At 48.0% G+C, this 27,786-nt stretch overlaps 2 protein-coding genes across 2 annotated transcripts in view; both read left to right on the top strand.

Moving 5' to 3' along the window:
- Positions 1–27,786, top strand: part of KCNQ3 (potassium voltage-gated channel subfamily Q member 3) — a 315,288-nt gene that overhangs the window by 10,571 nt on the left and 276,931 nt on the right. The gene's annotated exons all lie outside the window — the stretch shown is intronic.
- Positions 24,058–24,432, top strand: LOC119509341 (60S ribosomal protein L31-like). The gene has a single exon (XM_037803312.1). It carries the CDS (start codon positions 24,058–24,060, stop codon positions 24,430–24,432), a length of 375 nt encoding a protein of 124 aa, XP_037659240.1.

Raw genomic sequence — 27,786 nt, 5'->3', positions numbered from 1 at the left:
AAGGATAACTCATGTTTTTATCCACTTGGGTTGTTTGTGATGTCACGTCTGGGGCAGCATCACCATCTGTTCAATGCCTGGAAACCTGATTTATTTATAATAACAGTAACTGACAGTTATAGAGTCCTTTCTCTGTGCCCGGTTGGGTTGGCACTCCAGACAGCACAGGGGACACTGGCCCAGGCATCAGGAAAATGCAGTTCTCACCCTGAGTCTTCCACTAATCTGCTCTGTCATTTTCAACAAGCCGTTTTATTTCTTGTGGGTTCAGTTTCCTCATCTGAAAAAATGACTCTACTACAGGTTGCTGCAGGGAAGCGTGCCTAGCATAACTCTGTGGCAGAACGGTAATATCATATCTTCTTAGTTGGTGCATGGTTCAGAAGGTGATGCCAAGAAAAATTGGGGAAGGTGAAGGAGACAGGAATGAGAAAGTGGGCTGTAGCAGATGCCTTAGCAAGCAGGTCACTGTGAGGGGCAACTGAGGCTCAATCCTTGTGGGGAATCCCGGGACACAGAGAGGAGCAGCCCCGGCGTTTTCCTCCGACTCCCGTCTGTCATGGGCCATTACCTCTTCGAGCCGTGCCTTGGACACAAATGCCTGGCCCTCGCAGAAGGCATTTGTTTTCAGAAAGCCACCTCCGGCAGGTGCTGCTGGCACAGCAGATTTCTCTGTGCTTTCTCAGTGGTTCTTACGGAAAGGAAGTCTTGTGGCCTAAGGGTCATGATCATTCTCTGTTTTTTCCCTCATTAATTTTTCATTTAGGATATTCATTCAGGAAAAAATAATCTGAATGAAAATTATTTGTAAATCTGTGAGCCACTGCCTGGTTTTCAATGAGAAGTAGCCCTTTTGAGCTCTTGTTGGGTGCTGGGTTTGTCGGGTCCTCGACCGCACCCCGAAGGTTGGCCATCGCATTGTTCTTTGGGGTGAGGAGCTGTCTCCTTGTTGAGGTGATGATGTGCTCATCAATGTGTTAGTAATTCTCACATTTATTATTTTGTTATTTAAAATAACAGAAGAGTTATTTTAAATAAGCATTGAGAACTTCAGTTCTTCTGGCACTATGATTCGGAGTGGCTTTTGTGATACTTTCAAAGAATGAAGAATCTTACTAATTTATAATGTGAGAAACATTAGCAGTTTCAAACCATGTTAAAATAGATATTCCAAGAGCTCTTACAAACACATCTTTTTATTTATTTATTATAAATAAATAAAATAAATTATTTATTATTTATTTAAATAAATAAACAAACCTTGGTTGTTAGCTCTGGTGCCATGACTTCCACCCTTTGCCTCGATTCTGGTTCCTTGTGGAAGTCATTAATACTCACTTTTGGGATTCTGGAACATTGAAGGAAATACGAGATTTCTTCTTGATTTCTCCTTCCGTGCTGTGATTTCCACATCTTATTTGGCTGAGAAAACATTTCATGGAAAAATCTTTATCCTTTAGGTGTGATACACAAGCCGCCAGTTACCTGCTGATCAAACTCAAGCTGGTCAGTAGACAGTGATTTGGTAGTAGGTGTCAGGCCTTGGGCTTGGCATAGATGACACAGGGATGAATAAATCCACTTTTCCCCTTGAAGAGCTCATTGTCAAGTAGGTAAATAAATAATTGTGTAGTGGTGGGTTGCTCACCCTAATACCTGCAGATACTGAGTCTACTCTGGGGCCTAAGTAAAGTTGTCAACACTGTTTAAATGGGTCAGAGAATGGTTTCCTTCAACAAGAAGAGGATTTCATCATTTATGCAGAGTTGAAGACCGTTTCTTCCTTCATTTCCTGACGTATAACCATGACCAGGATTGTGTCATCTCTTTAGAACTCCGAGGTCTGATTTATTCTCCCAGTAAAGGAAAGGTGCTTAAATTGTTGTAAGAGAAAGCATACTCATAAAACATAGATTTGGGTGAACCTTGAACTGGTTCATCTAAAGGAGCTGAGAAATTGTTTTTCAGATGCTCATTTTACCCATGCAAGCATTCATTTCCTGCAGTCCAGAGCCTCCTGCAGGGCCTGGCACACCAGCCAGTCTTGTTGGACAAATGGACAAGTGCCAGTCCTTAAGGGACACATTGCCCAGTTTCGGTGACAGAAGCAGACATGGCTCTAGACAATACTTGGCTTTGAATTCTGGCTTTACCATTTTTAGTTGAGTAACCTCGAGGAAACCAGTTAACCACCCTAAACCTGTTTCCTTATCTGTAAAATGGCGCATGGTTATCCAAATGCTTGTTGCAACCATGAAATGAAATGGCTGTAATACCATCCAGAGACTGATTTTGGCTCATGGCAGGCATCTGAGAAACGGGGGTACCTTCCCCATTCTTTCCCAATCCTGCTAAGATAAGAACAATGTCAGTGAATAAAAGTAATGCTAAAATGCTAAAATCAGTATCTTAATTTCTACCTTAAAGGTGTGCTCATGAACTTGATGAAATTCTGTTAGAATGTGTGAGTTCTGAAGTAATATTATGGCTTGTAGAAGCAATTTATATTGAAAGAGGAAAACAGGTTTATACAACGGAGTTTTGCTGCCTGACCGAGGTTTCTTAAGAATGCAGAGATTAGGAGGAAAAGACTTGCCTAGGCCATGTGACCTCCAGGACAGGAGAGGGAGGGTGGGAAGCAGGAGAAGAGAAAGGGAGAGAGAGAGGAGATTCCTCCATTTTCAAACAATAACAATAATAGTAATATTATCGTTCATTCCTTCCATTCTTTATTGACTTCCTCAGTCCTGCCTACCAGGCTAACCATTAAAAACACTATCACATATGCATAGTTGTGAACCAGTGCCTGGCACACATGCCATTCCTCAGATGTGCTCTGCAGATTTGGAAGCTCTGCTTCAGGAGATAAAACCGTGAGCCCATGTCACACAGTGACCGAGCTCAGAGCTGAGATTCGAACCCAGGTCACCTAGCTCCGAGTCTGCTCTAGCTCTCTCTGCTCCCCTTTCCTCTGCCCTCCTTTTATTAAGCAATGCCAGGGATGCTGTGATTTCCCTAAGAGGTGATGGTCGGGTCACATCAGTGGGGCAAATCCACCAGTGCCAGCCCTCTTCTCACCACATCCTGGGGCAAGGTAGGAGGGGACAATAGATTTTCCTGCACATTATCATTGACCAAAACTGGTTCACCCTCTCCCTCCCTTGGAAAATGAGGCCGTTGGGACTCCATGCTTGACTTGGGTCCATCTTGATCTACCCCTGGGAGCTGGGCACACGACCAGCCAGCCCACATGGGGTTCTGTTGGCCGGGAGAAAGATGGAGATGTGGCTTCTGGTAGACAGCTGACGTGTCCGCCGTGTTGTTGAGGCCTGGAGGGCATCCCAGAGGCTGGAGCTGATGACTGGACATCGGTTTCTCCCCTTGCTCATGCCAGGCCCAGGCCTTCCTGAATGGCTGCCAGGCCCAGCCCTCTGCAGAGAGGTTCTGAGTACTGCCCACTGACTGCCTCCATCTGGGGGCGTAGAGAAGGAGGCTCCTGAAGTTCTGGGCTCTCCTATGGGCCTTGCCCATTGCTCTTTGCAGGTGGTCTGCTGAGCCCAAAAGAAAGGCCCGGAGATGGTGCATTCTGGCTGAGTGCAGCTACTCTTGTTAACTGTCCTTGGCTTTTGGGGGTAGGATGGGAGGCAGGAAACCTCGGGAGACTTCTCACCTTGTGGCCCTGCTCCTGACTCGCTGTGGACCTTGGAGGAGGTAAGGTGGCCTGATAGAATGAAGGTGTCCTGGGCTCAAAGTCGGGGCACTGGGGCTCCTGCCCAGGGCCCTTCAACCTAGGTACAAAGAGTTTGACAGAAGGCAGGTGTGGATGGATGTGACATCAAATTCTTTCTGGGTGAAATGGGATAACATGACCTTCCCACTGGGATGCCGTGAACTTTTGATGGGACAGTGGCTGTAAAGCAGCTGGGACTGTTGATAATATTGGTGCTAGCTCTCAACCAAGGCAGGTTGTCATAGGGACCAGAAGTCAAAGGACAGGCAGACTCCAGTGGTTTAGTTCTGAGAGCTCTGGCAGGTTCTTGGAGGAGCCAGCCTTTGGTCCAGGCATGGACGGATGGGATGGTATCAGGGTCAGAGTCAGGGCTGAAGGCAGAGGGAGTAACTTTGGCAAAGCCTTGGTGGTGAGAAAATGTAGCAAGTGAGTAAGGGATCCTCAGTCCCAAGCGGCTGTGGTGTGGGGCTTTTGGGGTTGTGATGGGGCTGGTGGAGCAGCTGGGCAGAGAGAGGATGAAACAGGAGACACTGTTGGAGGGGTAACACTTTGCTTAACTGTGGAGTTGCTGTGTGACTTTGGACAAGAAACACCGTCTCTCTGGGCCTTTCTTTCCTCCCCACAAAAATAAGGTGATTGGATACTTTTTAGGGTTTCTTGATGGTAAAGCAGTTGGGTTACGGATGGGCAGAAATGTCACAGTCTTTGTAGGACGTTCAGCATCCTTGGCCCCGCCCACAAGATGCCAGTTGAGCTTCTGGTTATGATAAACCAAACCACCCCAGCTTTCCCACAGGTTGTGATGGTGGAGGTCACAGCCTTGGTCGAGAACCAACAGCCTCGGTGATGATTAGGTGACTTCTTGCTCTACAGGCCGCGTCTCCGTGGATGATACTTCTGCATTCACACTGTCGACGATGAGCCAAAGCAGGAATGTGGATGTGGGAGGCTGGAGGATTTATCATCCTTGAGGGGTTGGCAGGCAGTTTCTGGAGGTGGTTTGTGGCTTCGAGAAAGCCTAAACTGCTTCTTGACCTGTAAACTGTTCAGCCTGGGTAAAATATGCACATATATCACTTCAAAAGTTAGGAGAAATAGAAGTTACCCAAACACAAACCACACGTGTGCGAACACAAACACACACCCCTAAATCCCTAAACCTCAGCATTTGGAACATTAATTAGTGTCACTGCATGAAACAAATTAAGCCGGGGACCTTGGTGCTTCCATCTGGGGGAGAAAAATAGCTCCAGGAAATGCTGACATCAGAAACGGCAGATGCAGTGCTCTGCTTACTGGAACATCACCACGTGCAGAGCTCGCTGTCCTGGGAGCCTGGGCACTCCAGCTTAATGGGGGGCCTGATGAAAACATGGCTTATTTCAGAGTGGAAAGATGAGGGGAGCGGGGAGTCTGGGGCAAGGCTGAGCAGGCTTCAGTCCCAGCTGTGGGACCTCAGGCATTTCTGTACTGCCCTGCGTCCATCTCCATTTGTGCATCTGTAAAATGGGCGCATTCACAGTACCCACCTCAAAGGGCAGTGGTGAGAATGCCGGGGGTTGATGGAGGTGAAGCAGGCACAAGGCGCTAGGCACGAGCGGGAGCTATGAGGATCTGGTCTCATTGTCAGGATGATTGTCCAGGGCTCCAGGACTCGGGCTGCCAGCACAGTAGCTGCTCCCAAAATGCCAACTGGAGAAATGAATACATCCAGATAAGGGCACGAGGAAGTCACCGTCGGCCGCCGTGTTGGGGCAAGCTCAGCCCTCTTTTCCCATATTAGTGCTTCTAACCACGCCTCAGCTCCTTCTCTCCGTCTCCCTGTGACCTGAAGCCCATGTCATCTCCTGCTCCCTGAGGGGAACTGGGGAAAGAACAGCCTGAGTGTCAGGCACTGAGATGACCCTGGGCACATTCCTTCATCTCTCTGGGTCTCTGTTTCTTCATCTGCAAAATGGCGATATGCCCGTCTCCTTCCTTGTAGATTGTTGAATGACATTGACATGAGCTATCTTGCAGGAAGAGCTCAGAACGGTATTAATACACAGCGAGCATGATAAAGATGAAGCTGCTGTTAACACACCCTCCAGGCACATCACACGTGATTTTAATCCTCATGATCCCCTGTGGTCACTGGAAACTGGAGGCTGCTCAGAGAGGTTAGGTGACTTGCCCAGGGGTGCACAGTTGGTGGGCTGTGGAGCTGCGGCCTGCGTACAAGCCCGAGCTTTTACCCCTGGTCCTGGCAGGCTGGCTGCTCCGATTTCACCCTGTGTCAGGCCCTGCCCCGGCAGCGTTTGCCAGCGGCTTCCCAACCGGATTGTGGTCAGGTGGTGGGCAAGAGCCACACCTGCTCCATTTCCTCTCAATCCAGAGTGCCAGGCGTGGTGCTGGGCACGAGTCTGTGTTTAACAAACATTGCCCTCTAATCCCCTTAGCTTTGCGGTGTCTGAGCCAAGTTCCAAACAAAACCCCAGAGCTGAGCCCGGGCACTGGAGCCGCTCTTGGAAGGCTGATGCAGCCGACTTCCGTGGGGACTCCCGACAAACCCGCTCCCGGCCAGGCCTGGCACCCTGCGGAGAAGGCTCTTTGCTCCAGCTGGGCAGGTCGGGTCCACTGCCATTTCCTCACCACCACCCTTGCCAATCGGCAGAATGTAGCCAGAGTCTGTTGTGTCTGGATTTTAGTCCAGTTTTTAAGCCAGTTGATGCTGGTGCTTGAAGACGGCAACAAACAGATCATTAAGAATTAACCTGTTACATTGCAGGCTTGCAGGGGGAGGGAGTTAGTGGGTGTCATGGCTTGAATTGTGTCCCCAAGAAGATATGTTGAAATCCCAACCCCAGTACCCGTGAATGTGACTTTATTTGAAAATAGGGTCTTTGCAGATATAGTGAAGTTAGGATGAAGTCATACTGGCTTAAAGTGGGTCCTAATCCAGTGATTGCTCTCCGTATAAGAAGAGGGAGGTTTAGACAAAGACTCGAGGAAGAATTCCACGTGATGTTGGAGGCAGAGAGTGCAGTGGTGCAGCCACCAGCCAAGGAGAGCTAAGGGTGGCCGGCAGCTGCCAGAAGCTGGAAGGAGTAAGGAAGGGTCTCCCCTATGGGTTTCAGATGGAGCATGGCCTTGCTAACACGTTGATTTGAGGCTCCTGGCCTCCAGAACTGCGAGATGATAGATTTCTGTGGTCTTAAGCCACCTAGTTTGTGATTCTTTGTTTTGACACCTACAGGAAACTAACACAGAGGGATGGCCAGAGGATGGCCTCAAACCCCTGCCACGTTTGACAGCTGGAGGCATCTCTAGCTTGGAGAAAGGAAATGAGGACGGATGTGAGCCTCACCTTCAAATATCCAAGTCTTGTCCTATGGGTGAGCAGCTGACTGCTTTTCTGTGATTTCATAGGCAAATAAGTGCAGGGTCCTCTGCTGTTGGACCTGAGAACTTCTTATCAGTTAGACTTGCCTGCAGGGGGATGGCTGCATTGGAAGGCAGTGAGTGCCTCTTCCAGAGGAAGTGATAAAACAGCCCTTGGCATGTGAGAATGTTGTACCGTTAGGACCAAGTGGCCTCAGAGGGCTCCTCCAACTCCAGGATGTTTACTTCTTAAAAAAAAACAAAAACAAAGTTTGAAACTGTTCCATTATTCAGCCTTCCTGCCCCAGTTGAGCCCCCTGACACTCTAGGCCAGCCGTACATCCATGCCTTGTCCTGGTCCTTCTATCTTCCTGATCTGTTTTCAAGACTGAGGACATCAGATGTCGTCTCACCAGTTTCTTGGAGAAAATGGCTTGGGTTAGATATTTGCACCAGTGATCGTTGTTGGTTGTCTGCGCTCTCAGCAAAATCTTGTTCCCTGCTGCTCCAGAGGTGGAGTCTTCTGCGCAGACTTTCTTCATGTCTTCACCTGTGTTTCTGTTGATTTCATGACTAAATCTTATTTGTCCCTGCACTCTGATAATGGCTGTGACCTTCTACTTCATTAATTAAATCGTTAAACAGTCTTTGAGCACTTATTGAATCCCTATCTCCGCGAATGCGAGCTCAGTGGGGACAGTCAGACAAAGACAATGTTGTGTGTCTCTGGTCCAGTAGGACACACCCAGGAGGGAAGGATGAAGTCTGCCTGGGCTGCGGGTGGATCGAGGAAATCTTCCTCAGAGAGGGGATTCTTTTCTGGAGCCCCATTTTGAAGGATGAGTAGAAGTTCCTCAGAAAGGCCTGAAACAAAGGGCTTATGTGGATTGTTTCTAGAGGGCTTTAATTCCAACATTCTCTGGAAGAAGTCTTCTAAGTCAACCCTTTCTTCTACCCTTTATAGTCCTTTGCAGCTCCACTTTTCTGCTTCCTTCCTGCCCCCTTCCCTTGTTCTGGTTGCCCCTGGACAGACAGAGAGAAAAGGAGGGGATCATGGGGAGTGGAGAGAGGCTGTTCTTGAAGGAGAGAGAAGAGCACACAAGCTGCCATTTCCTCTTCTGCTCCAAGCCCGTTCCCCTGCTCCGAGCCTGCCTCTGGCCTAGGGGAGCTGCAGAGTCAGCCTCTCACAGCCCCTGCCTGCATCTCAGCCTCGGCCTTCACCTTCATAAACCAGCCCTCGGTCTTCTGACGAAGCCTGTGTGTGGCTCAGACTGCTGGCCTGGGAACAGACTGGATTCCGAAGAGGATGCTTTCCTCGGGGGTGGGGGCAGGATGCCGGCAGGATCAAGAGGAATGGGCACTGGGATGGGAATCCCAACACTTGCTTGGTCATGGCCTTGATGGACACGTGGGCGAGTTGTGGGCCCACCTTGGACCTCCGATCCCGGTTTGTAAAGTAAGATGGGACTGTGTTACCCGAGAGGCCTCTGCTGGCCCTGCCCGCCTCCAGCCCTTGCCACCACCCCCCTTGCCTAACCCTGGGACCTGGAGGGGGATGAGTGATTGTTTGCATCCCCACATCTAGTCCCGGTTCCTCCCACCAGGAGTTCCCCAATTTTCCTTCAAGGACTTTCTCCTTCTCTCTTCTCAGCTGTGTTGTTTGGAATTGACCCCGTGTCCCTCTCCAGAAGTGGGCCCTGTTTGGAATAAGCCAAGCAGCCTGCCTCCCCGGCCTCAGTGCTTGGCACAGGAAAGAGCCTGTGGCCTAAGCAGAGCCAGTGGGAGAGGGGGAAGCTGGAACTTGGGAGGGAATTCTGGAAGGAGGTGGCTTTTCCTCTGGGTGGTGCGGAGTGAGGGTGTGAAATCTGGATGGTCTGCGGTCATTTTGCTAACATGAAGGAAGGTCTGGAAAGGCAGGAAGGAGGGTTTGGGGTGAGGGGGAGGGAGGAAAGCTGTCCCACATGGGACAGAGTGGCACTATGCTGCGTGGCGGTGGAGGGAGGGCTGGCGTGAGCGGAGGATGGAGGCTGTGACACGGCTGGGTAGATCATAAACATTTCAGTCTGACTAAGGTCCACTGGATTTTACAGCGGGAAGGGGCAGGATCAGATTTTTCTTTTATAAGAATGACTTTGCTGCTGGGTGAAGAAGAGATGGGAGGGGAAAGAAACCATGTGGCCATCAGTCATTTCAAGATGGCGGCTTAAGTTCATAATGGGTGCCGTTTATTAAGCTCCTGCCTTGTGTTAGGAACTGCATGTGGTCCTCTAACCCAATGAAGCTCTGCAGTAGCTCTACTCAAGGAGACTTTTTTCTGCCCGCCTCCCTGACCTCCCCACTGTAGTTGAGGAAACATGCTCAGAGGGGCCCCGTCGCTTTCTCAGGGTCATACAACCAAACGCCAGCCAGGAATACCCACTGTCCAAGCCCGTGCCCTCCCCCCTGCACTCTTGGCAACACACATCTCTCCAGACATTGTTGGCCCTTCTTTCTCTCACACTCGGCAGCCTCAGGAGCCTTCAGAGCCAGGGCTGACGTTTGTGCTCCAAATGATTTTGTTCCTGCTCACGATAAATGCCAAACTGAGTGATGGAAGTGATTCAGCAAGAAATCGAGTTTGAGAGGGGAGAAAAAGAGCTGTGTAAAAACATTTGCAAATGTATTAAAAATTTGAGTCCACCAGCCCATGCCAGCATACTTGGAAGTTTGGGGACTATTTTTAGACCATGAAATCCAAATGGCACAGATTGTGGGTTGGAAAGATGGAAATGCAAAGAATAGTTTGCTGGCTGTAACTAGAGATTGCTTTGCTGAGTTCCTCCGAAGCTATAAAACAGAAGCAGGCAAATTCAGCATCCCCAGATGCACACCTTCTTCCTTTCTGCACCTTTCTCCTTCCCTCTCGGGAGCTCGGGGCTCACCCAACTGTTCTCACAAGCCCTGGGAGAGACCTCCGTGGTGTGAGCTTTGAACTCTCTTGACACTTTTGAAGGCCAGGGACAGAGACGCTCAGCTCAGATCAGCTGAGGAGTCACAGGGAGCTTGATGGCTCATGGACTCCAAAGGAGGTCAGGGGCTGAGCTGGGCCAGGGGTGGGGCTCTGAACCCGGGGCCTGACTCCCCCCACCCCCATGCTTGCTGTCGTCCCTGCTGCACTCTGCAGACTTTCCCCGGGTGCTGGGAAACACGGGCACCTACAGCCTCTGAGCTTCCCCTCTCTCTGTCCCTGGAGATGTATGATCTCGATTCTTTGATTCTCAAGGTAGAGGCTCATCATGAGTTTTGCTTGGATCAGGTGCCCACAGTTGGACTCCCTTTCCCAACCTGTGGCCTTGGGGGCAAGAGGGGTCATGAAAGAGCACGACAGCTACTGCACTGCATGGGGCAGAAGAGCTCTCAGGAAAAGGGCGAGGTGTTTGTCAAATAATAATGACCATAGTGATGGTCGTTATTGAGCATTTCCATTCCACCAGGCACTTTTCCAGACTCTACATGTTTTAACTCTTAATCTTCACAGAACCTTCATGGAGCAGGTGAAGTTAAATGAAAAATAAAATGAGGATTTGATTACCCTATAGGGTTATTAGAATGTCAGATGAGATGGTATTTAAGAGCAGTACCTGGTGGGTAGTATATTTGCTAAGTGTTGGCTTCCTTTTCCTTCCCTTAAAAATGTGTTTATTTTTACTTTTGTCAAAGAAATGCATGCAGATAATTCAAAGCCCCACTCCCCAGATGCAACCTCTTTTCATCCTTTCTGTTCTTCACCCTCTGGATGGTTCTGTCCACATCTCTAAGTCAGGTGCTTGTGCTGCTGTCTCTTGATGAATTTTTAGGCATTTTTATTGATTTCCTGTGATATCTTGTCTCCTTTATTGTTAATACTCTCTTCTCACTCTTACTCTTCTTTCTCCTGGAGCCAGCTCTCTGCCACTCTGCTCCCTCTGTTAGTCTCTGCCACTTTGTCTCCTGCAGCCCTCAGTTTTCCTCTCACACCTCTGGTCACCCCGTGTGATCCTCCCTGCTCCCCCACCGAGGTCTCCCCCTTGTGACCGCTCCCCATCTCTTCTTCCCTGCATCCCTCTCCAGGACACTTATGGCATCCTTCTTTATTTGGAACCTTCATTTTGACGCCTGCCTGCCCGTTCCACTCTGTGTTAGTTACTTCCGGCCACGTCGTCCCTGATTTTTAAAGACCTTTTCCTTGCATACATTATCTTCTGAAACCCTCCTAGCACCCCAACACATAAGATTTCAGGTTCTCACTTTGTGGGTGAGAAAGTGGAGCATCAGAAAGATTCTAAGATGGAGTCAGAGCCACGCAGCAGAGAATGTGCCTGCTCAGGGTCAGGTCCCTCTTGGTTCTCTGTTTCCTGCCAGCCGGGGCCTGCTGCCAAGAAGGGCCTCGGTAAGTGTGTGCCGGATGATGGGGTTGAAGGAAAAGTCACAGTCATTGTCATGTGATGCTTTGGCCATTCCTTGCTGACTTCTACACTCTGATTTCTTGAGGGCTCTGTGCCCTGGCCATGCACTTGTGCGCACATACACACACACACACGCATACATACTGGCTCACACACACCACTCATCCTTCTAGCTTTAAATTCACCTACATTTTTTATAGCTTTCTATAAATCCTGATTTCCGCTTGGGAGGTAGCCTGCTTGTAACAAGCCACCGGTAGTTTTGTCCTTCTGACACCTGGGAAGATTTATGCGTGTGGAGACAGAGAACTTGCCACCTGCACTGTCAATATTGAACATACATCGCTTCCCTCACAAAATAGCTTTCAGAGTTGCCATAAATCCTCTGGAAATTACCTGGAGTTAACCATGGGTTGGTTGAGTGCTGGTAATTAGGCATTCCCTGGGCATTTCTGCTGACTCGTAGACTCAGTCTCATCCCCTTACTTCACCTTAATGGTGTCACAAGGCCAAAGGATTTTGGAGCTGGAAGAGGCCTTTGCAATCCAGCCCCCACCTCTCAGTTTGCAGGACAAAGAACCTGGGCTGTGACGGGAGGGGCCTCATCGAGGACACAGGGCTCATTCAAGGCATAGCCATCTCCCAAGCTCCATCTTCCGGCCCCTTTGCTCAAAGGGGTGCTGTCCACTTTAAGGTAGGGCACTCGTAGGCAGAGCTCCTGTGTGACCTGATGCAGCTGTTTATCACAGTACTTCCCAAATTTGTTATTAATTGGACACTAATCTTAGTGGCCACCGTTAAAGCATTATCTTGACAGGAGCTTAACGTTGGCAGATCGATGCCGAGATGGGTATTAGAAAAAAAAGCTGTGCACCAGAAGGTCATCTGGTGTAGTTCGTGCATTGAGAGTGAAGCAGTGACCTTGGGGCAAGGGCACGTGATGCTGATTGTAGCTTGAAAACACATTGTCTTAATTCCCAGTATTTCCCTACAAAGTGCGGGGACAGTGCTTAGTGCTAGGAAGTGCCCTTGGTGGCTGCCTGAGGGCAGAAGGGAGCATGCAGAAGACAGATCAGAAAGCTCTGAAGGGCATGGGTTAAACTGAGTGGAGAAACGCTGTTTTAGTGCTTGCCCACTGTTTTTGTTTCCCAGGTGTTAAGGCAAATACCATGCAATAGATTGGCTTAACAACCGGCCTTTTATTGGGTCGTGGTTTCGGAGGCTGTGGGACTTGCTTCCTCTCCAGAGTGGGTGTCTTCTAGCTGGCTGGCACTCTTTGGGATTCCTTGGCTTTTCCGTCACACGGCCATGCACGTGGTGGCATCTTTTCCCTTCACTGCTGCGTTCTGTTGATTTCTAGCTTCTGGCTGCTCCCAATGACTCCTCCTTCTATGTCCAATTTCATTTCCTTATAAAGACTTCAGCCATATTGGATTAAGGCTCACCCTCATTCTGTTTTGGCTCACCGTAACTAATAAAACCTTCACAGGTTCTGTTTACAAACGGGCTCACACCCACAGGACCAGGGTTTGGAATCTGAAAGTGCCTTTTGTGGGGAACATGAGTCAATCCCCAACACCCACATTCTCTCGACTCTCACAAGCCCTCTGAGAAGTAGGGAGAGATGAAGTAATAGTATCATCTCCATGTTATAGCCCGAGTGTGGACCCTGGAAACAGGCTGCCTGGGTTCAGATCCCAGCTTTGTCACTTACCAGCTGTGTCTCCTTGGGAAAGTTCCTTAACCTTTCTGTGCCTCGGGTTTCTGGTCTGAAGAAAGGAGATGCAAGTTGAGCTTGTCTCACAGGCTAGGCATCAGGATTAAATTACTTGATATTTATAAAGCACTAAGAACAATGCCTGGCAGTTAAGTGAAGAAATGAAACAAATAGTGGGGACAATGAATCACAGAGGGTTTGGCTGACTTCACTTCCAGGTAATAGCAGGGGCAGGGGTAGGATTTGAACCCAGGATTCCCGGAACCCACCTCAGACTCTGCTTCTATATCCTGCCATCTGCTGCAAAATTGAGAAACAGAATAAACTAAAACCCAAACCATCTTCCCAGTGGTTCTCAGTGATTTGGAGTTGAGATGATTGTTTTCAAAATAAGCATTCCCAGGCAGGGCCACTGGAGCCTGTGCATGTGTGTGTGTGGAGGGGAGTGGAGGGGGTGGAGAGTGGGGGGAGGGTAGGAGGTGGAAGGGAAGGGTTGGGGGGGAGTGATGTAATAGTGATGGATTGTTGACGAAGCCCCTTCCCTAAATACCTTTGAAAGCCAAGACTTCCCTCCTCTCATCAATCTGGTATGTCAGCATTTCTGTTGTCAGCCCCTTTTCAAATGCCTTTGATTTTCATTAATGCTGTTTTTCAATTAAATTATTCTTAGCCCTAGAATCTACCCAATTAAAGAAGCAATTTTCAGTACTTCCACTGGCGATGATTGCTTACCTGGTTTGGCGGGACCCCTAGTGGTAAACAATGCCTGGCGAGTCCTCCAGAGCCACCCTCCCTAACTGGGGTGCTGCGGAGCCGAGGGGGTGGTCTCCGGGTTGGGGGTGGCTTCCTACAAAAGGGAACCTGACAACGAAACGGGGTGGTCCTCCCCTGCCTCACCGCCTTTATTTCCAAAGGTTATGCTCAAGCAGGCTTTAGCGATAGCTCCAATTTGTAATTCTAATTTCCTTGGAAATAGGGCTAAATAGAGCATTTGTCATTCCTCTCCGTGTGGATTTCCAGCCGCAGAGAGGATTTATAGGCTGAGTGGCTTCCACAGGCCGAGGCCTCTCTCTGGGGCCAGAGGTCCTGAGCTCAGACCAGGGGCTGTTTTGGGGTGTGTGGGTGGGGGCGGCCTGGCCGTTCCCAGTTAACAACACCTCACGTATGTTTTTCTCTCTAAATATGGAGGGGAGAAAAAAGAACCCCGCTAAGGCTTCAGGGGGCCTGGTTATGAATAAAATAAGCAGCAGGACAATGATGTTTAAAGGGGTGGAATGCTTTCAGCCGTGTGGGAGTAGTTTTGCATTTATTTTGGGAGAGACAATGCTTTGGCTTCATTGGGTCAGTTGAGGGGAGGCAGAACCTGTTAGGAGCACACCGGGTTTCCCACTGGCCCCCAGACAGACTTTCCCGGGGCTGGTGGGAACCAGAGAGAATCCGATCCAACGTGGTTGAAGCTGGCGTTTGAGAAGCACGGCATTAGCCTGAGAGCCTGGTCTTTGCAGCCACTTATGCATCCTGCAGGTAGATTTTCACACCCACCTGCTATATATTTTCACACCCATATGCTATAGATTTTCACACCCACCTGCTATAGATTTTCACACCCACCTGCTATAGATTTTCACGCTTACCTGCCGGGCTCCGCACCAGGCACCCAGGAAGCTAAGGGTGAACCCAAACAGGGCTGTTCTTTGACTACATGGAGTTTAGAGCCCAGTGGGGGAAGATAATAGTGTTCAAGGAATCACAAAAATGACTGTAAAATCACCACCACTATAAATTCTCCAGAGGAGATGTTCCTGGTGACAAAGATGTTCCTGGTGACAAAGAGATTTGTCCCCCTTCAGAGGGAGCTTCGCAGATGATGGAACTGAGCGCTGTAGAAAGAGTCCATAGTTTATTTTTTTGGGGACTTTGGGTGGTGGGGAGTGGAGAAAGATGATTCTAGATGGAGGAGCAGGGATGGTCTTGGCTGTATCCCGAGATAGTGGTGGCTCTTGGTGAGTTGCTTTCCCTCTCTGCATCTCACTTCTCACATCTGTAAAATGGGGCTAATCTGACCTACTCCTTGGTGTTTGTGGTGAGGATGAAGATAAATCTGCCAGGTCAGCTGCTTTACTGTGTGATAAGCAGAATTCGTTTCCTTTGTCTCAGTGTTGCACTACTTTGAGCAGAGCGTCATTCGCTGTCCCTTGGTAGATTGAATTGTGTCCCCCAGTGTAGACATGTTCTTATCACAATCCCAATCCTGTGGGTGGAACCCATGGTAAATAGGACCTTTGGAAGATGACATTTTTTTAAGGTTTGTGAACTGAACTAGGGTGGACCTTGATCTGGATTACTGGAGGCCCTTTAAGGAGGAAGAAAGAGTAAGAAAAAGCCACAGGGAGAAGCTGGAAGCAGGAAGTCAGCAGGAACCTGGAAGAGGAAAGAGAGGACATGGCTGGGAGTTGGGACCAGAGGTACAAGCCAAGGAGTTCCAAGATTGTGGTGTCACAATTGTGGTGTCCAGCCTCCGAAACCGTGTCACAATGACTTCCCATTGTTTAAGCCAATCCACTGCATGGTACTTGTCATAGCCTGGCAAAAGGAGACTGTCCCTCATAAGTCCATAGTCACGGCTCAGGACTCGGCTGGGTTGTGCCATGCTGTTTACTGGCTTCCGCCCATTTTAATGCCCTTCTCAGGAGGACCCTGTGCAGGCACTGGTCTCTGTGGCCTGAGAGGTTGGAGGAGCCCTGCAAGGTCATGAGTTTGTCAGTGGCAGAGGTGGGCGTGAACCCAGATTTGAAGAAGTCCAAAGCTCCTGCATTGTCTCTGCATGCCCTGCTGCCTCAGTTTCCCCTAAATGAAATGGAGAACTGCATCCTCCAAGGAGGTGGTGAAACACAAGTACGTGCAACCATTCTCTCATCCAAGCTGCTGTCAACTCATCCCAGAGTGCAGGAGTGTGGTATGGAATGATCAGCATCTCCAGTGAGGGCTCTGGGATTTTCTGATTTCTCTTGTGCAGTCATGGAATTAGAGGGGAAGCCAGAGGCAAGTACTCGTCCACATTTGCCAAGGCAGTGTGTCTGGTGGCTAGGCCTCAGTTCTGGAGCCAGCTGCTTGGGCTTTAACCCTGTCTCTTATCCTTCATATCCCTGTGGGAAACCTAACCTCCTTGTGAAGTATAAATAATGAAGGTTTCTGTAAGGCTGAGAAAGTGTTCCGAGCAATGTCTGGTATAGAGTAATCACACAATTCATTCAATAAGTATTCTCTAAACATTCTTTAGCATCGTTCTATGTGAGAGGGGCTCTCAACCAGGGCAGGGTTGCCCACCGGGGAACATCTTTCAATGTTGGGAGACATTTTTTGTTGTTACAGGTGGAAGTTACCTTCCTTCTTGGGAAGTTGGAAAAGATCAGCGTTCCTCAAAGTGTGTTCCCAAGATCAGTGGTTTGCAGTCACTTGGGTGATACCTTATTAAAATTGAGGAGTTCCTAGGCCCCATCCCAGACCCACTGAACCCAAATTCTGGGAGCTTGGACCCAGGAATTATAATTCAAGCTTGAAAAAAACTGAGTAAATAGAAGTTTAGTGTGTTTTCACACCCAGTTTCTAGTCTCCCTTCCCTGCAGCAAATGTGGCTTCTAGGCAATTATCCTATAAATAGCTGATGTTTCTATGTATGATTATCTTTTGATTTTCATGGGAATGGGAGCATGGTATCTTGCATCTTTTCTCTGCCCACTTAACATTGTGTATCTTGGCGATCCTTCCTTAATGGCGTATACAAATCAGTCTCATTTTTTTCAAACCAGTGTGGCAATCTATAGTACAGGTTCACCATGTTGTATTGGTACAAACACTTAGATTGTGTCAGGCTTTTGCTAGGGAATCTTCATTTTAAGCCAACACCAGGGGTGATTCTTAGTCACATGAGTTTGAGGTCCTTTAGACTAGATTCAGTAGGACTGATGGGGCTCAATAATCTGCATTTCTAACAGGTTCCCAGAGGTTGCTGATTTGTGGTCTGGGGATCACTTTGAGAATCTCAAACCTGGTCATACAATAGAATCACTGGGGGAGTTTCTAAGAAATACCAGGGCCTGGATCCCTTCACAAACCAATTACATCAGAATTTTTGGAGGTAGGACCTAGGCCTTAGTATTTTAAAAAGCTCTTTGGATGATTATGATGTCTAGGCAGGACTGAGAAGCACTGGCAGAGAGCTGTGCTTCTTCCAACTTTGAAATGTACAGCATCATCTGGGGCCTTGTTAAAATGCAGGTTCTGATTCACTAGGTCTCGGATAGGGCCTGAGATTCTCCATTTCTGACCAGTTCCCAGGTGAGGTCGATACTGCTTAGCAAGGGTACTTGACGATCCCAAGAAGGAGGTGCAAGCCTGCTTGGGTGGAAAGAGTACCGGATTGAATCAGTCACACCCGATTGAATCCCAGTTGAATCCCCCCACTATTGGCTGTGTGACTTGGTGGTAAATCTTTGAAACTCTCTGAGCCTCACTTTCTTCATCTGCTAAATGCAGCATCTTCTCCTGTCATCCTCACAAGCTTTGTGCATTCCACATGGTTGGGTTCGTGTTCTTCTGAAACTCAAACCTTCCAGGACCCTCACTGCCTTGGGGATCTTGAATCTAGAGCGGAACATGTCACGTGCTTCATCTCTCCTGCTCAGAGTTTGACGTTCTCTTCTTTCTTGGATCTTCCCTTCTTGCAGAGCCATTCAGAGTGGACCTTCCAACTCATCAAAACCTGATTTTGGCGTTGGTGCCTCCCTGTCTTCCTCTGCTTCTTTACTCCATCACCAGAATGTTGCAATGGCTTCTGTCTCTTGGATTTTTGGATCCTGGCTGCTTAGGGTATATCTTGAGCCTTGGAGAAGAACATGGTGCTGGGTAGAGGAATTACACATCGCAGCATGGCTGTGACTAGTCTCCAGGACATCCCTGGAGATAAAGCCCTCGAAAGGGGGAGTTTCTTTGATCTCTGTCTGCATGCCTTGGGACTATGGTTTACAAACCTCTTTGTCACTTAAATGTGCTTAGGAAAAGCAGAAATAAAATTCTTTCCCAAAGCTCCGCAGCGCTTCTTACATTGCCATGAATTGAGCCTTGGTTTCCTCATTCTAAACAGTGTCAGTTGCTGTCCTTACCTCATGGGCCATCAAGCATTTGCTCCTCCTACAGACTACCGAGTTTTCTTGGTTCGAATCTGTGGATTTATTAACGGTTCAGTTTGATGAGGATGTAGAAAGATGTTGGAAGTAAAAATCCTTTGACATCTATAAAATGATTATAGAAACTTAGATTTAGAACTGTGCAGTAGGCTTCAAAAATACTTGTTAAGATGAATTGGAATTCTCAGGGTCCAGTTTATATTGATCACACATTGCTGCTCAGTCCGTAAGTAATGCTACACTGGATAAATTTGAACATGGGAAATTTGAACATGGGAAATCTATATCTGGCTGGAGAAACAAGTGCAATAGAAAGCTTGGAATGGTATGGGCCTGGCATGAGGGTGTGAGGTGTTTGGGTGGTCCAGGGGTACGGGAATGCTTAACAAAAGAAGGAACAAAGGGAAGACAAATATTGCCTCCATCCCAGTGTGGCTGAAGGTTGCCTCTAAGCTGCAGTGTGCTTGGGTCTCTTCTTCAAGACCCCCACCAAGGGGCAGCCCAGACTTTACTCAAACCCTCCTAGTGACGGGAAACAAAGCAGGACAGGTATCTGTGGACGGTATGACTGAGACCACATTTCCTTCCATGGATTTGAGCGCATTCTCTGTGCCTCCTTCCCCAGTCTTAGTTCCTCTCCATGAGCTCCAGGGGGAGACTAGACCACCCACAGCAGCCCATCACCGTCCTCCATCACTCTCAGAGGTGTAACTGGTCCATCGCCAAGCAGCCCCTCCCTGCATAACGTTCTGAGCGTCTCTGCTGTGGGGATCACAGCTGTAGAGAAATCAGGCAGGACTCTTCCCCAGGAAAATTCCTGAGGGTCCCGGTGTATCCTGCACTTCCTCAGGGGGAGGGGGAAGGACAGGGGAGGGACCGGCAGCGGCAGAGACCTGGAATCCATCCCTGTTTTCTCCCACATTTGGAAGCAGCCAAAGAGTTCCAAGAAAGAGATGATTTGGTCCAAGTGACAGTTATAGACTTCAGTGTATCTCCAGGCCCATAAGAGGTTGTGGAGAGAGGCAGGAAGTCTCATCACTACCGTATGTGCCTGAATATAAGGCGATTTTTCCCAACTTATTTCTCAGAGAAAGAATTATCTTTTAATGGAGTCCTTACAGAATTTTGTATTATGGGGCACTGCCTCGATTGTTTCATTTTATGATAACAAAATACTTTTTGGGGAAGGCACATACCCAGTGGTAGCTGGACATTTACAGAGGTCCCTCAGTGCAAGTGGCTTAATACTTTTAACACATGCACCTGCACACACACGCTCACACACAAAGCTATTTAATGACATTTTTCCTGGGGCTGTGCACTCACAAAGGCAAGTTAAGCTGCCGTGAATAATCACTTTAAGGATCCATGAGAGAAAAGCATCAACGAGGAAGTGGTTCTACTGTGAGGTGACAGAGAGTGAGTGGGCTCTTGGACCTGGGGTAGAGCTTCCAGTGACAGCATCACACGTGCTATCCCAGGCAACCTCAATGTCAGTGAAGATGGGATGCCCTGGAAAACTGAGTTGGAGGGATCAAAAAGTGCTTTAGAGATCTCAGAGACAGGCAAGGAATGAAACTGCTTCATGAAATGAGAGTGGAAAATTGAAATGTTATTAAATAAGCATTTAAATATTATTAAATTGGTAGGTGTAACTGAATTACTGAACTATATAGACATTTGACTTTTCGAAGAACATGCAGATTCCATTGTTCCATGTTTGCCTGTAAGGTGGGCAGGAGAGGTGCTACTGTCCCCATTTCATATGTTTGGAAACTGAGGCACAGGGACCAGCCAAAGGTGGTCTGGTGGTGCTCGTCCTACTCCTGTGCTTGGCCCCTACCTTGCTCTGCCCTTAGGGGAAGCAGAATCCTGGAAAGCCTGGCCTGAAGGATGGGGGTGCCCAGGATGGGAGACTTGCCTGAGCTGATGGGAGCAAGTGGGGCAGGAATCTGTGAGCCCCTCCAAGGGTCCCTCCCTGCCCAGTGTTCTGAAGTTTGGAGCTGGGAGAGCTAGCCAGCCAGGGCTTTCCCTGTGGCTTCCTGTTCCTTCTGTCTGCCTCGGATGGGTCCATCTGCTCCCATCCAGAATCGGGCCTTCTGTCGTTGTTTACCATGTGAAGCTGGCGATCCCAGCACTTGTGGTTTCTCATCTTTAGAGAACGCGGTGCTGCAGTGAGTCAAGGCAGTAAATCTGTCAGTGGTGGCCATTAGTGGTGGGGATGCAGGGAATCTTTTCTTTTGACTCAGAAGGCATTTTCCTCTCCACCTCATCCTTTGCAGATCCTATGTTGGACCTGGGGGTATTGAAATTTTCACAAGCCATAGACTAAATATTGACCCTGTGACTTCATCAGGACCAGCCCTTGCGGTGCTGGGTCAGGGCCGTGGAAGCTGGCAGAGATGATCGGACTTAACCCAATGCCCAGCGATGAGAGCGAGACTAGGGGTGTGGCCAAAGTGCAGGGAGCCTTCCTCCCGCAAGGAGGTTCTTGAAACAATTGTCTATACTCACTTCTCCTCTACTGCCTTGTGCTCCTGTTCACTAGTCAGTCTGGATTTGAATCCAAACCGGGCTCAGTTTCTTCGTCAGTCAAGCAGAGAGAACAAAGATATCTCCAAAGTTGCTCTGAAGATTAATGCTTGGAAGGAGAGCCTCCTGTGGATTAGGATCACACAGACGTGGGTTGAAATCCCCGTTTCTGCTCTTGTAGGGGATTTCTTAAACACTCTGAGCATTCGTTCCTCAGCTATGAAATGGAGGAGAGGCATCCCTGCTTCTGCCTTAATTGCAGGGATCAAAGTCAACCAACATGGTAGCTTTGAGTGTCTGTTTCCTCAACTGAAGAACCACACAGTGTTCACACACTCATTTGTCCATTCACTGTTTTATTCCACAGAATATTTGAGCATCTATTATGTGCTGAAAATATTGTTATTGCATTGATAAATTAAACAATCAAATCACATCAATCAAATAAAAGAAACAACACGATAATGATTAGTGGAGCATTGGATCTGTGGTCCCAGGACGCCCTGAGCTTTGCTCCTTAAACTTTTCACATCCTTACTTAAGTATCAGTGTATCGATCTGAGTTTCCCACCAGGCCCCATGATGGTTCCTCTTTGCGCAGCCAGCACTGGTACAGGACATGGTACTTGGAGGATGCTCAGTAAATGTTTATGGAACAAATGAAACCCATCTGTGTTAGACTGTAGGTCCAGAGAGCTAAACTTTGGCACCAGAAAACTTTTCAGACCTAAGAAAAGTTTTCTTGGTTCCATGTTATGTTGACTTATATGCAGTCTCCAAGGGCCAGCTGGTTCCTGGGCCACTTCCTTTCTGAAGCTTCCCTTTTCGTTCCATGGTTCATCAATCCATTTATTTCTAACCTCCTCCAGCACTTACTTTTGTTGTCGATCACCCATGGTTTTTCCTTTCCCCATATCTAATTATTGCCCTATTGGCCCCTTGGTCTTATCTGACTTGTCTTCTGGAAGCTTTTCTGCATTCGGATCATCTTGATTTGGTTGAAAAATCTCAGGTGATTTGGAATAAGCCACATCTGGGGTTGTGTATACGCACATAATGTCAAGAAGTAATTTAACTCTACTTAACTTCTCTAAGCCTCAGTCTTTTCTTTTATATATTGGGGATAAAAATACCTGCTGTGGAAGGTTGTGGATGGCCACATGAACAGCATTTATTTATCAGACACCTAAAATGTTCCAGGCATTGTTGGAGGCATTTGGAATATCTCAGAAAAAAAGAACTTCTGCCTTCATGGAATGTACATTCTAGTTGGGAAAGGTAGATGCTAACCATAACAAAAAAGCAAAATTTTAGAGTATGTTAAAGGGTGATATGAACTATGAAAAAAAATATAGCAGGATAAGGGTGTTGGGAAGTTTGAACACAATTTGGTGACTTTAAAATGCTAGGGAACTATTAGTTTATTCTTTGAAGTGTACTAACAAAAATAAAATAATCAATTTAACCAGTTCTCATCAGCTTTTCTCAACTTCCACAAAAGCAGTGTAAAGTCCTTCCAACCACAGCCATCTCTGTCTTCTCTTCCCCAGACTGGTTTATCTTGAGTTCTCCCCAGTGATTCTCAGAAAATTAGAATGTGGTGTCCATGGTCAGAGATAAATAAACCCTTGTTGACTTGAAAAGAAAGGAGACCCAAAAGGAAATGGACGGGCATCTGGCTGCATCCAGTCCTCTGTAGAATCAGAGCAAGCTGGCACATCAGTGGGTGGTTGTTTTTCACAAACAGAATGATTAGTGGTGTCTTTTCATTGAGTTGGGAACTGGTAGCGGCTACTTGTCCAGAAGAATGGGGTTCATTTCTAGGACCTTCCAATCCAGACATGTCCAGTAAAGTCTGAGATAATCTCCTGGAGAACTCAGGATGTGTGTTCGGATTCTCCTCCAATAGGATAAGATTCTTTGACTCCATATACTTTGGGCTTTGAAAAGACCAATGACTATAGTTACCCAAAATGGGGACACTTCATCTACCACATTGAAAAGACTGTTTGCAATTTTATCCAACCCAGAATTTGGAGTCATGTAGTGGCAATACTTGTTTGTGTGTTTTCTTCTTTTCAAATGGTGGAAATGCTTCTTGGCATGAAATAGGTTATTCGTTCAGCAAAGGCTCCTGGAGCACTTTATACCTGGTGCCATGACAGCCACTGGGGTTGCAAGCAAGACACTAATTCTTTCTCTCACTGAGCTTTTAGTCTAGTGGAGGAGACAGGGATTTAAGTGAGCTATTGCAGGTAAGTGATTGAGTGCAATATGGAGCACTGAGATAGGACGTAAGATGGGGTTAGATCACGACAGACTTGTACACTGTGTTAACAGAATGGGGAATGTTTAAACAAGGGAGTGAGGTGATTGGATTTGAATTTAAGAGTCATTTTAAGAGTAGGATAGGGTGTGGGATGGAGGGGTGGGCTGGTCTCTGAAGGAAGGAAACCAGCTGGGAGGCTGGTGAAGATGTTATTGGAATAATGTTAGAATGTAGGAAATTGAGTTGGGCATTCGCAGTCTGGTTGGATTGTTGAACTTTAATTCATTTAAATAAATTTTTCATTGAGTTAAACTCTGGACTTGAAAACAAATATTCTGACAGATTGTACTTTCACATGTCTTGGGTTTTTGCCATATTCATTTTCTGCCTACCGCCCTAGATGTCTTAGCTGATCACAGCTCTACCCTTGGAAATATGGGTTATCATGGGTTCTTACTCCAACACTGATTAATTCAATTCCAGTTCCCTCTACAAACATGCATTGAGGGCCTGCCAAGTGCCCAGTCCCATACCAGGTATTGTGGATATGATGATAAATATGGTGTAGCCACTTGGGAATGGGGATTTCTGTTTTGGGTCAGTAGTGAATTAATAGGAAAACTTTGGACATGAATTAAAACATGAAATTGATAAGTATTTGATCTACAGTTCTCAGAATCTCCTTACAACAACCCTATGAGGTAGGTTTTATTGAAACCATATTAGAGAAAGTGAGACTGATACCCAGATATGTGAAGTGACTTGTCCAAGGTATACAGTTAGTGAGGGCAAACATAAATGAGTAAGTGAGGGTGGCTTTCCAGCCTGGTCTGGGCTGAATGGTTCCCACAGAGAAGGGTGGTGAGAAGAAAAAGGGCTGTTGTGCCGTCAAGGAGGGGTTGACCAGGGAGCACGCCATCAGTGTTCAGAAGTGCATCCGTGGAGTGGGCTTCCAGAAGTGTGCCCCTCGGGACCTCAAAGAGGTCCAGAAACTTGCCACCAAGAAGGTGGGAAAGCCGGATGCATGCATTGACCCCAGGCTCAACAGAGCTGTCTGGGCCCAAAGAATAAGGAATGCCCCAAATCTTATCCATGTACGGTTATCCAGAAAACACGAGGATGAAGATTCACCAAACGAGCTCCATACATTGGCCACCTGTGTACCTGTGACCAATTTCGAAACCCTACGAACAGTCAATGTGGATGAAAACTAACAGCTTATTATTAAATAAAATTATAAAATAACTCCCCCAAATATATTAATAAATGAAGTGTGAATCCAGGCTTCTGGATCAAGTTGAAGACCGTAATGTAGATGGAAAGGACTGAGCATGCCTGGCTGGAGAACATGGCAGGGCTCACAGATTCCTCCATCTGGGCTATCTGTGGATCGCGGGACACTCCCCAGGCTGGTGCCTGCCAGGCCCTGCAAGGAATGACAAACACATCTTTAATAGGGCCATGGAAATGCGGCATCCCGAGATGCACCCTCAAAGAATTCTTTACTTCCCTTTCCTCCCAGGCCGGGGGCCCTGGAGCCACTTGGTAAGGAAGAAAGTTGAGCTAGGCCAATGTCCACATGCAGTTGTGTGGGGATCCTCTCTGCGGTAAGTCAGGTTCCATGGGTCCTTGTTAGACAGAAGAGGTGGGGTGGTCGTGGAGAAGACTCTGCACTGCCGGACGAGGCTTTGTGGAGCTCTGAGGTGAGCCAGACTGGGGGGTGCCAGGATGACAGTGGGCTCCTGAGGGCGCAGAGCCGCCCAGGGAAGGCTGTGAGCTCCCTGGTGCAGAGGAGGCCTGGGTCACGCCTGGCAGTCGCTTCACAGGAGTGTTGTCGCCGAATTGAAGCACTGGAATTAGATGACGGATCCTCACTGTCTTCTTCCGAATCTGGAGACTGTGATTCTGGTGGGAGCAGCAGCAGCAGTAAGAGCCTGGCTCAGTAGTGCCTGGAAAGGGTCCTTGGGGTGATGAGGACACGGTTCTGTTAGGGAATGTTGGGCCCACGGGTCCTGACAGAATGGAAGAATCTTGAACTTTGTCTCCACTTCCCACCTCTCCCAGATGCTCATTCGGCACACACGTGTGGGACGCCTGTGGGGGTTCCAAGGGTGCGGGTGGCATCAGGGAGGTGGGTCCAGCTGGACTTGGCAGTACTTGGTGGTGGGTGGGGGGTGATGGGAAGGTTCTGGGGGCCTGGTCCAGTTGGGTGGAGGGTGAGGAGAGTCTGGCACCCAGCCAGAGCCCCAGCCAGGAGGTTTCCTTTGTGCGGCATATTCGTGGGGTGAAGGGAGAGCGAAGGGGATGAGCATGTCCCAGCTTTGGAAGCTGGAGAGCATGTGCAGATGTGAGGAACAGAGGGTGAGAGGCTGCTGCCAAGCCCCCTTCCACGGTCCCTGGAGGGGCCTTGCCAGGTGGGCGGGCACTTTGGGAGGGTAAGAGGATGAGGGGGAAGGCACCTCGAACCACCATTTTAGATGTATTCGTTAGCCCTTGAGAGCTTGAATGGGAAAATCTTCCCACTAATACCCTGTGGGAAGAGATTTACCAAGATGAGCAAATACTTTCTCCCCAGCTAGGTGTCTGGGGTGCTTGGGGATGCGACCATGGTGATGGTTGCTTTCCCTCCGATTTCCTTGTGGCAGTAGGTGTTCGTCTTCTGGAGTGACATGGTTTATACCTGGGGTAAAGCGTTTGCAGACTCAGAGATGCTGACTGTTGGAAAGAACCTGCTGGTCCATCTAGCTCAGCTCCTTGATTTCACAGATGGGGAAACTGAGGCCCAGGCAAGAGTGGTGGCTTGCCCAAAGTCAGATAGCAGGTGGACAGACCCCGATTCAAGGACCTTTCTGGACCAGACTTATTGAGAGAAAACCATAGGCGAACTTGATTCTGCAGTTCCTTGTCGATCTACTCGTTAAAATTGGCACTTTGCCAATTTCTGATGCCCCAGCCGCATTCCCACTCCACCTCAGAGACTCTGATTTATTCCATCTGGGATGGGGACTGAGATGAGTATTTGATTTTAATCTTCTTGGGTGGTTCTGATATGTATCCAGGGCTGAGAACCAGCAGCTCAGTTAAACTAATTCCAGATGACACTTACAAACAAAAGTGGCTGGAGGTAGACAGTGTAGGGAAGGGCTGGTTGAAAGTCTTTATGCACACAGTGAGCATGATTTCTAGAAGAAACAGTTCATGAAAGAAGCAAGCAGGCCCTCCGGTTGAAACAGTCTCTGAATGACAGTCAGTTGTTCAGAGGCAAGGAAAGTTCCTAACTCTCTGGTCCCAGTTCTTGGCACAGGGCACGGTAGGGGTAGGTGAACGCACCTGAAGGAAGGCCTCTGGAATGATGGACCAAGGAGTGAACTGGAGCACTTGATTCCAGAAACAGTCTTAAGTTTTCTGCCATCTTTGAAGGAGTAAGCCGAGGAACTATTTTTGGGCAGGGTCATTGGAAGACTCCCATCCTTAGGACACTTTCTGCTTCCATTTCCTGACATGCCACTGAGGAAAAGCCTTTGAGGGTCGACCTGTCCTTTGGAATTAGAAAAGCAAAATCAGTGTGTAAGAGAACAGGGTGTGTATTGGGTGGAGGGGCTCTCAAAGCAGATGACTGCTCTTCTATTTTCAACAGCTCTAATGAGCTGCTGACCCTGGGCCTGGGATTGTGTTTTCTGTCCTGCTTCAGTCAGCTGGTAGATAAGGATCCTTTGTCTCCACTTCCCACCTCTCCCAGATACTCATTCGGCAAACACGTGTGGGACGCCTGTGAGGAGCTGGGCAGGGGTCCCAGCCTGCTTGCCCAGAGCCCTTGCCCATCTGCTCCTTTGCTCCTTGTTGACAAACTTTGCATCCTGTGCCTGTGATGTCCTGGCTCTGTGCTTGCAAGGATCAAAACAGACGGATGCTGGGGCAAGCGCTTTTCAGTAGCGGGGTTTTTTTTTAAGAGAAGTTGTGAGTTTACAGAAAAATTGTGCATAAAAGACAGGGTCCCATACACCAACCTACTATTAACACCTTGCATTGGTGTGGTGGTGCATTTGTTACAATTGATGAAAGCACGTGTTTATCATTGTGCTGTTAGCTATAGTCCACGCTATAGCATTTTGAAAAAGACACAGTATTAATCTGAATTCCAGGGTCCCCCCAGTTTGTCCTGGAAGACCTAACCTGTCAGCATCTGGGTCCTCCTGACGTCCTTCAGGTGTCCCTTCTGTGACCCTGTCATAGAGATGCCTGGGGTGTAAGCACCTCTAGAGAGAGGTGTCTCTCACTCACATGTCAGCTTCCTGCACACAGTGGGTGCTTAATATCTGTTTAACTGAATGAATAAGTTTTGTGCAGATGGGAAAGGTGTTATCAAATTTTAATTATAGAGTGCAATTAAGTAATGTGCCTGGTGAGGCATGTGCTAAATATTTGTACAAAATGTAAATTTACGTATAAAATGTAAGACAGGAATACCTGGCAGTATCTTCCATGTTTAAGATAAAAAAAGGGAAATCACAAACTTGGTGCCTTTTCAAGGATAATCAATTTTAATGAACTGTAGGAAACTGTGGTGT

Source organism: Choloepus didactylus, chromosome 14 (assembly GCF_015220235.1).
Source record: "Choloepus didactylus isolate mChoDid1 chromosome 14, mChoDid1.pri, whole genome shotgun sequence".
In the NCBI taxonomy this organism is placed as follows: Eukaryota; Metazoa; Chordata; class Mammalia; order Pilosa; family Megalonychidae; genus Choloepus; species Choloepus didactylus.
The sequence above is the reverse complement of the archived record's forward strand: the minus strand, read 5'-3'. Positions and strand labels throughout refer to the sequence as shown.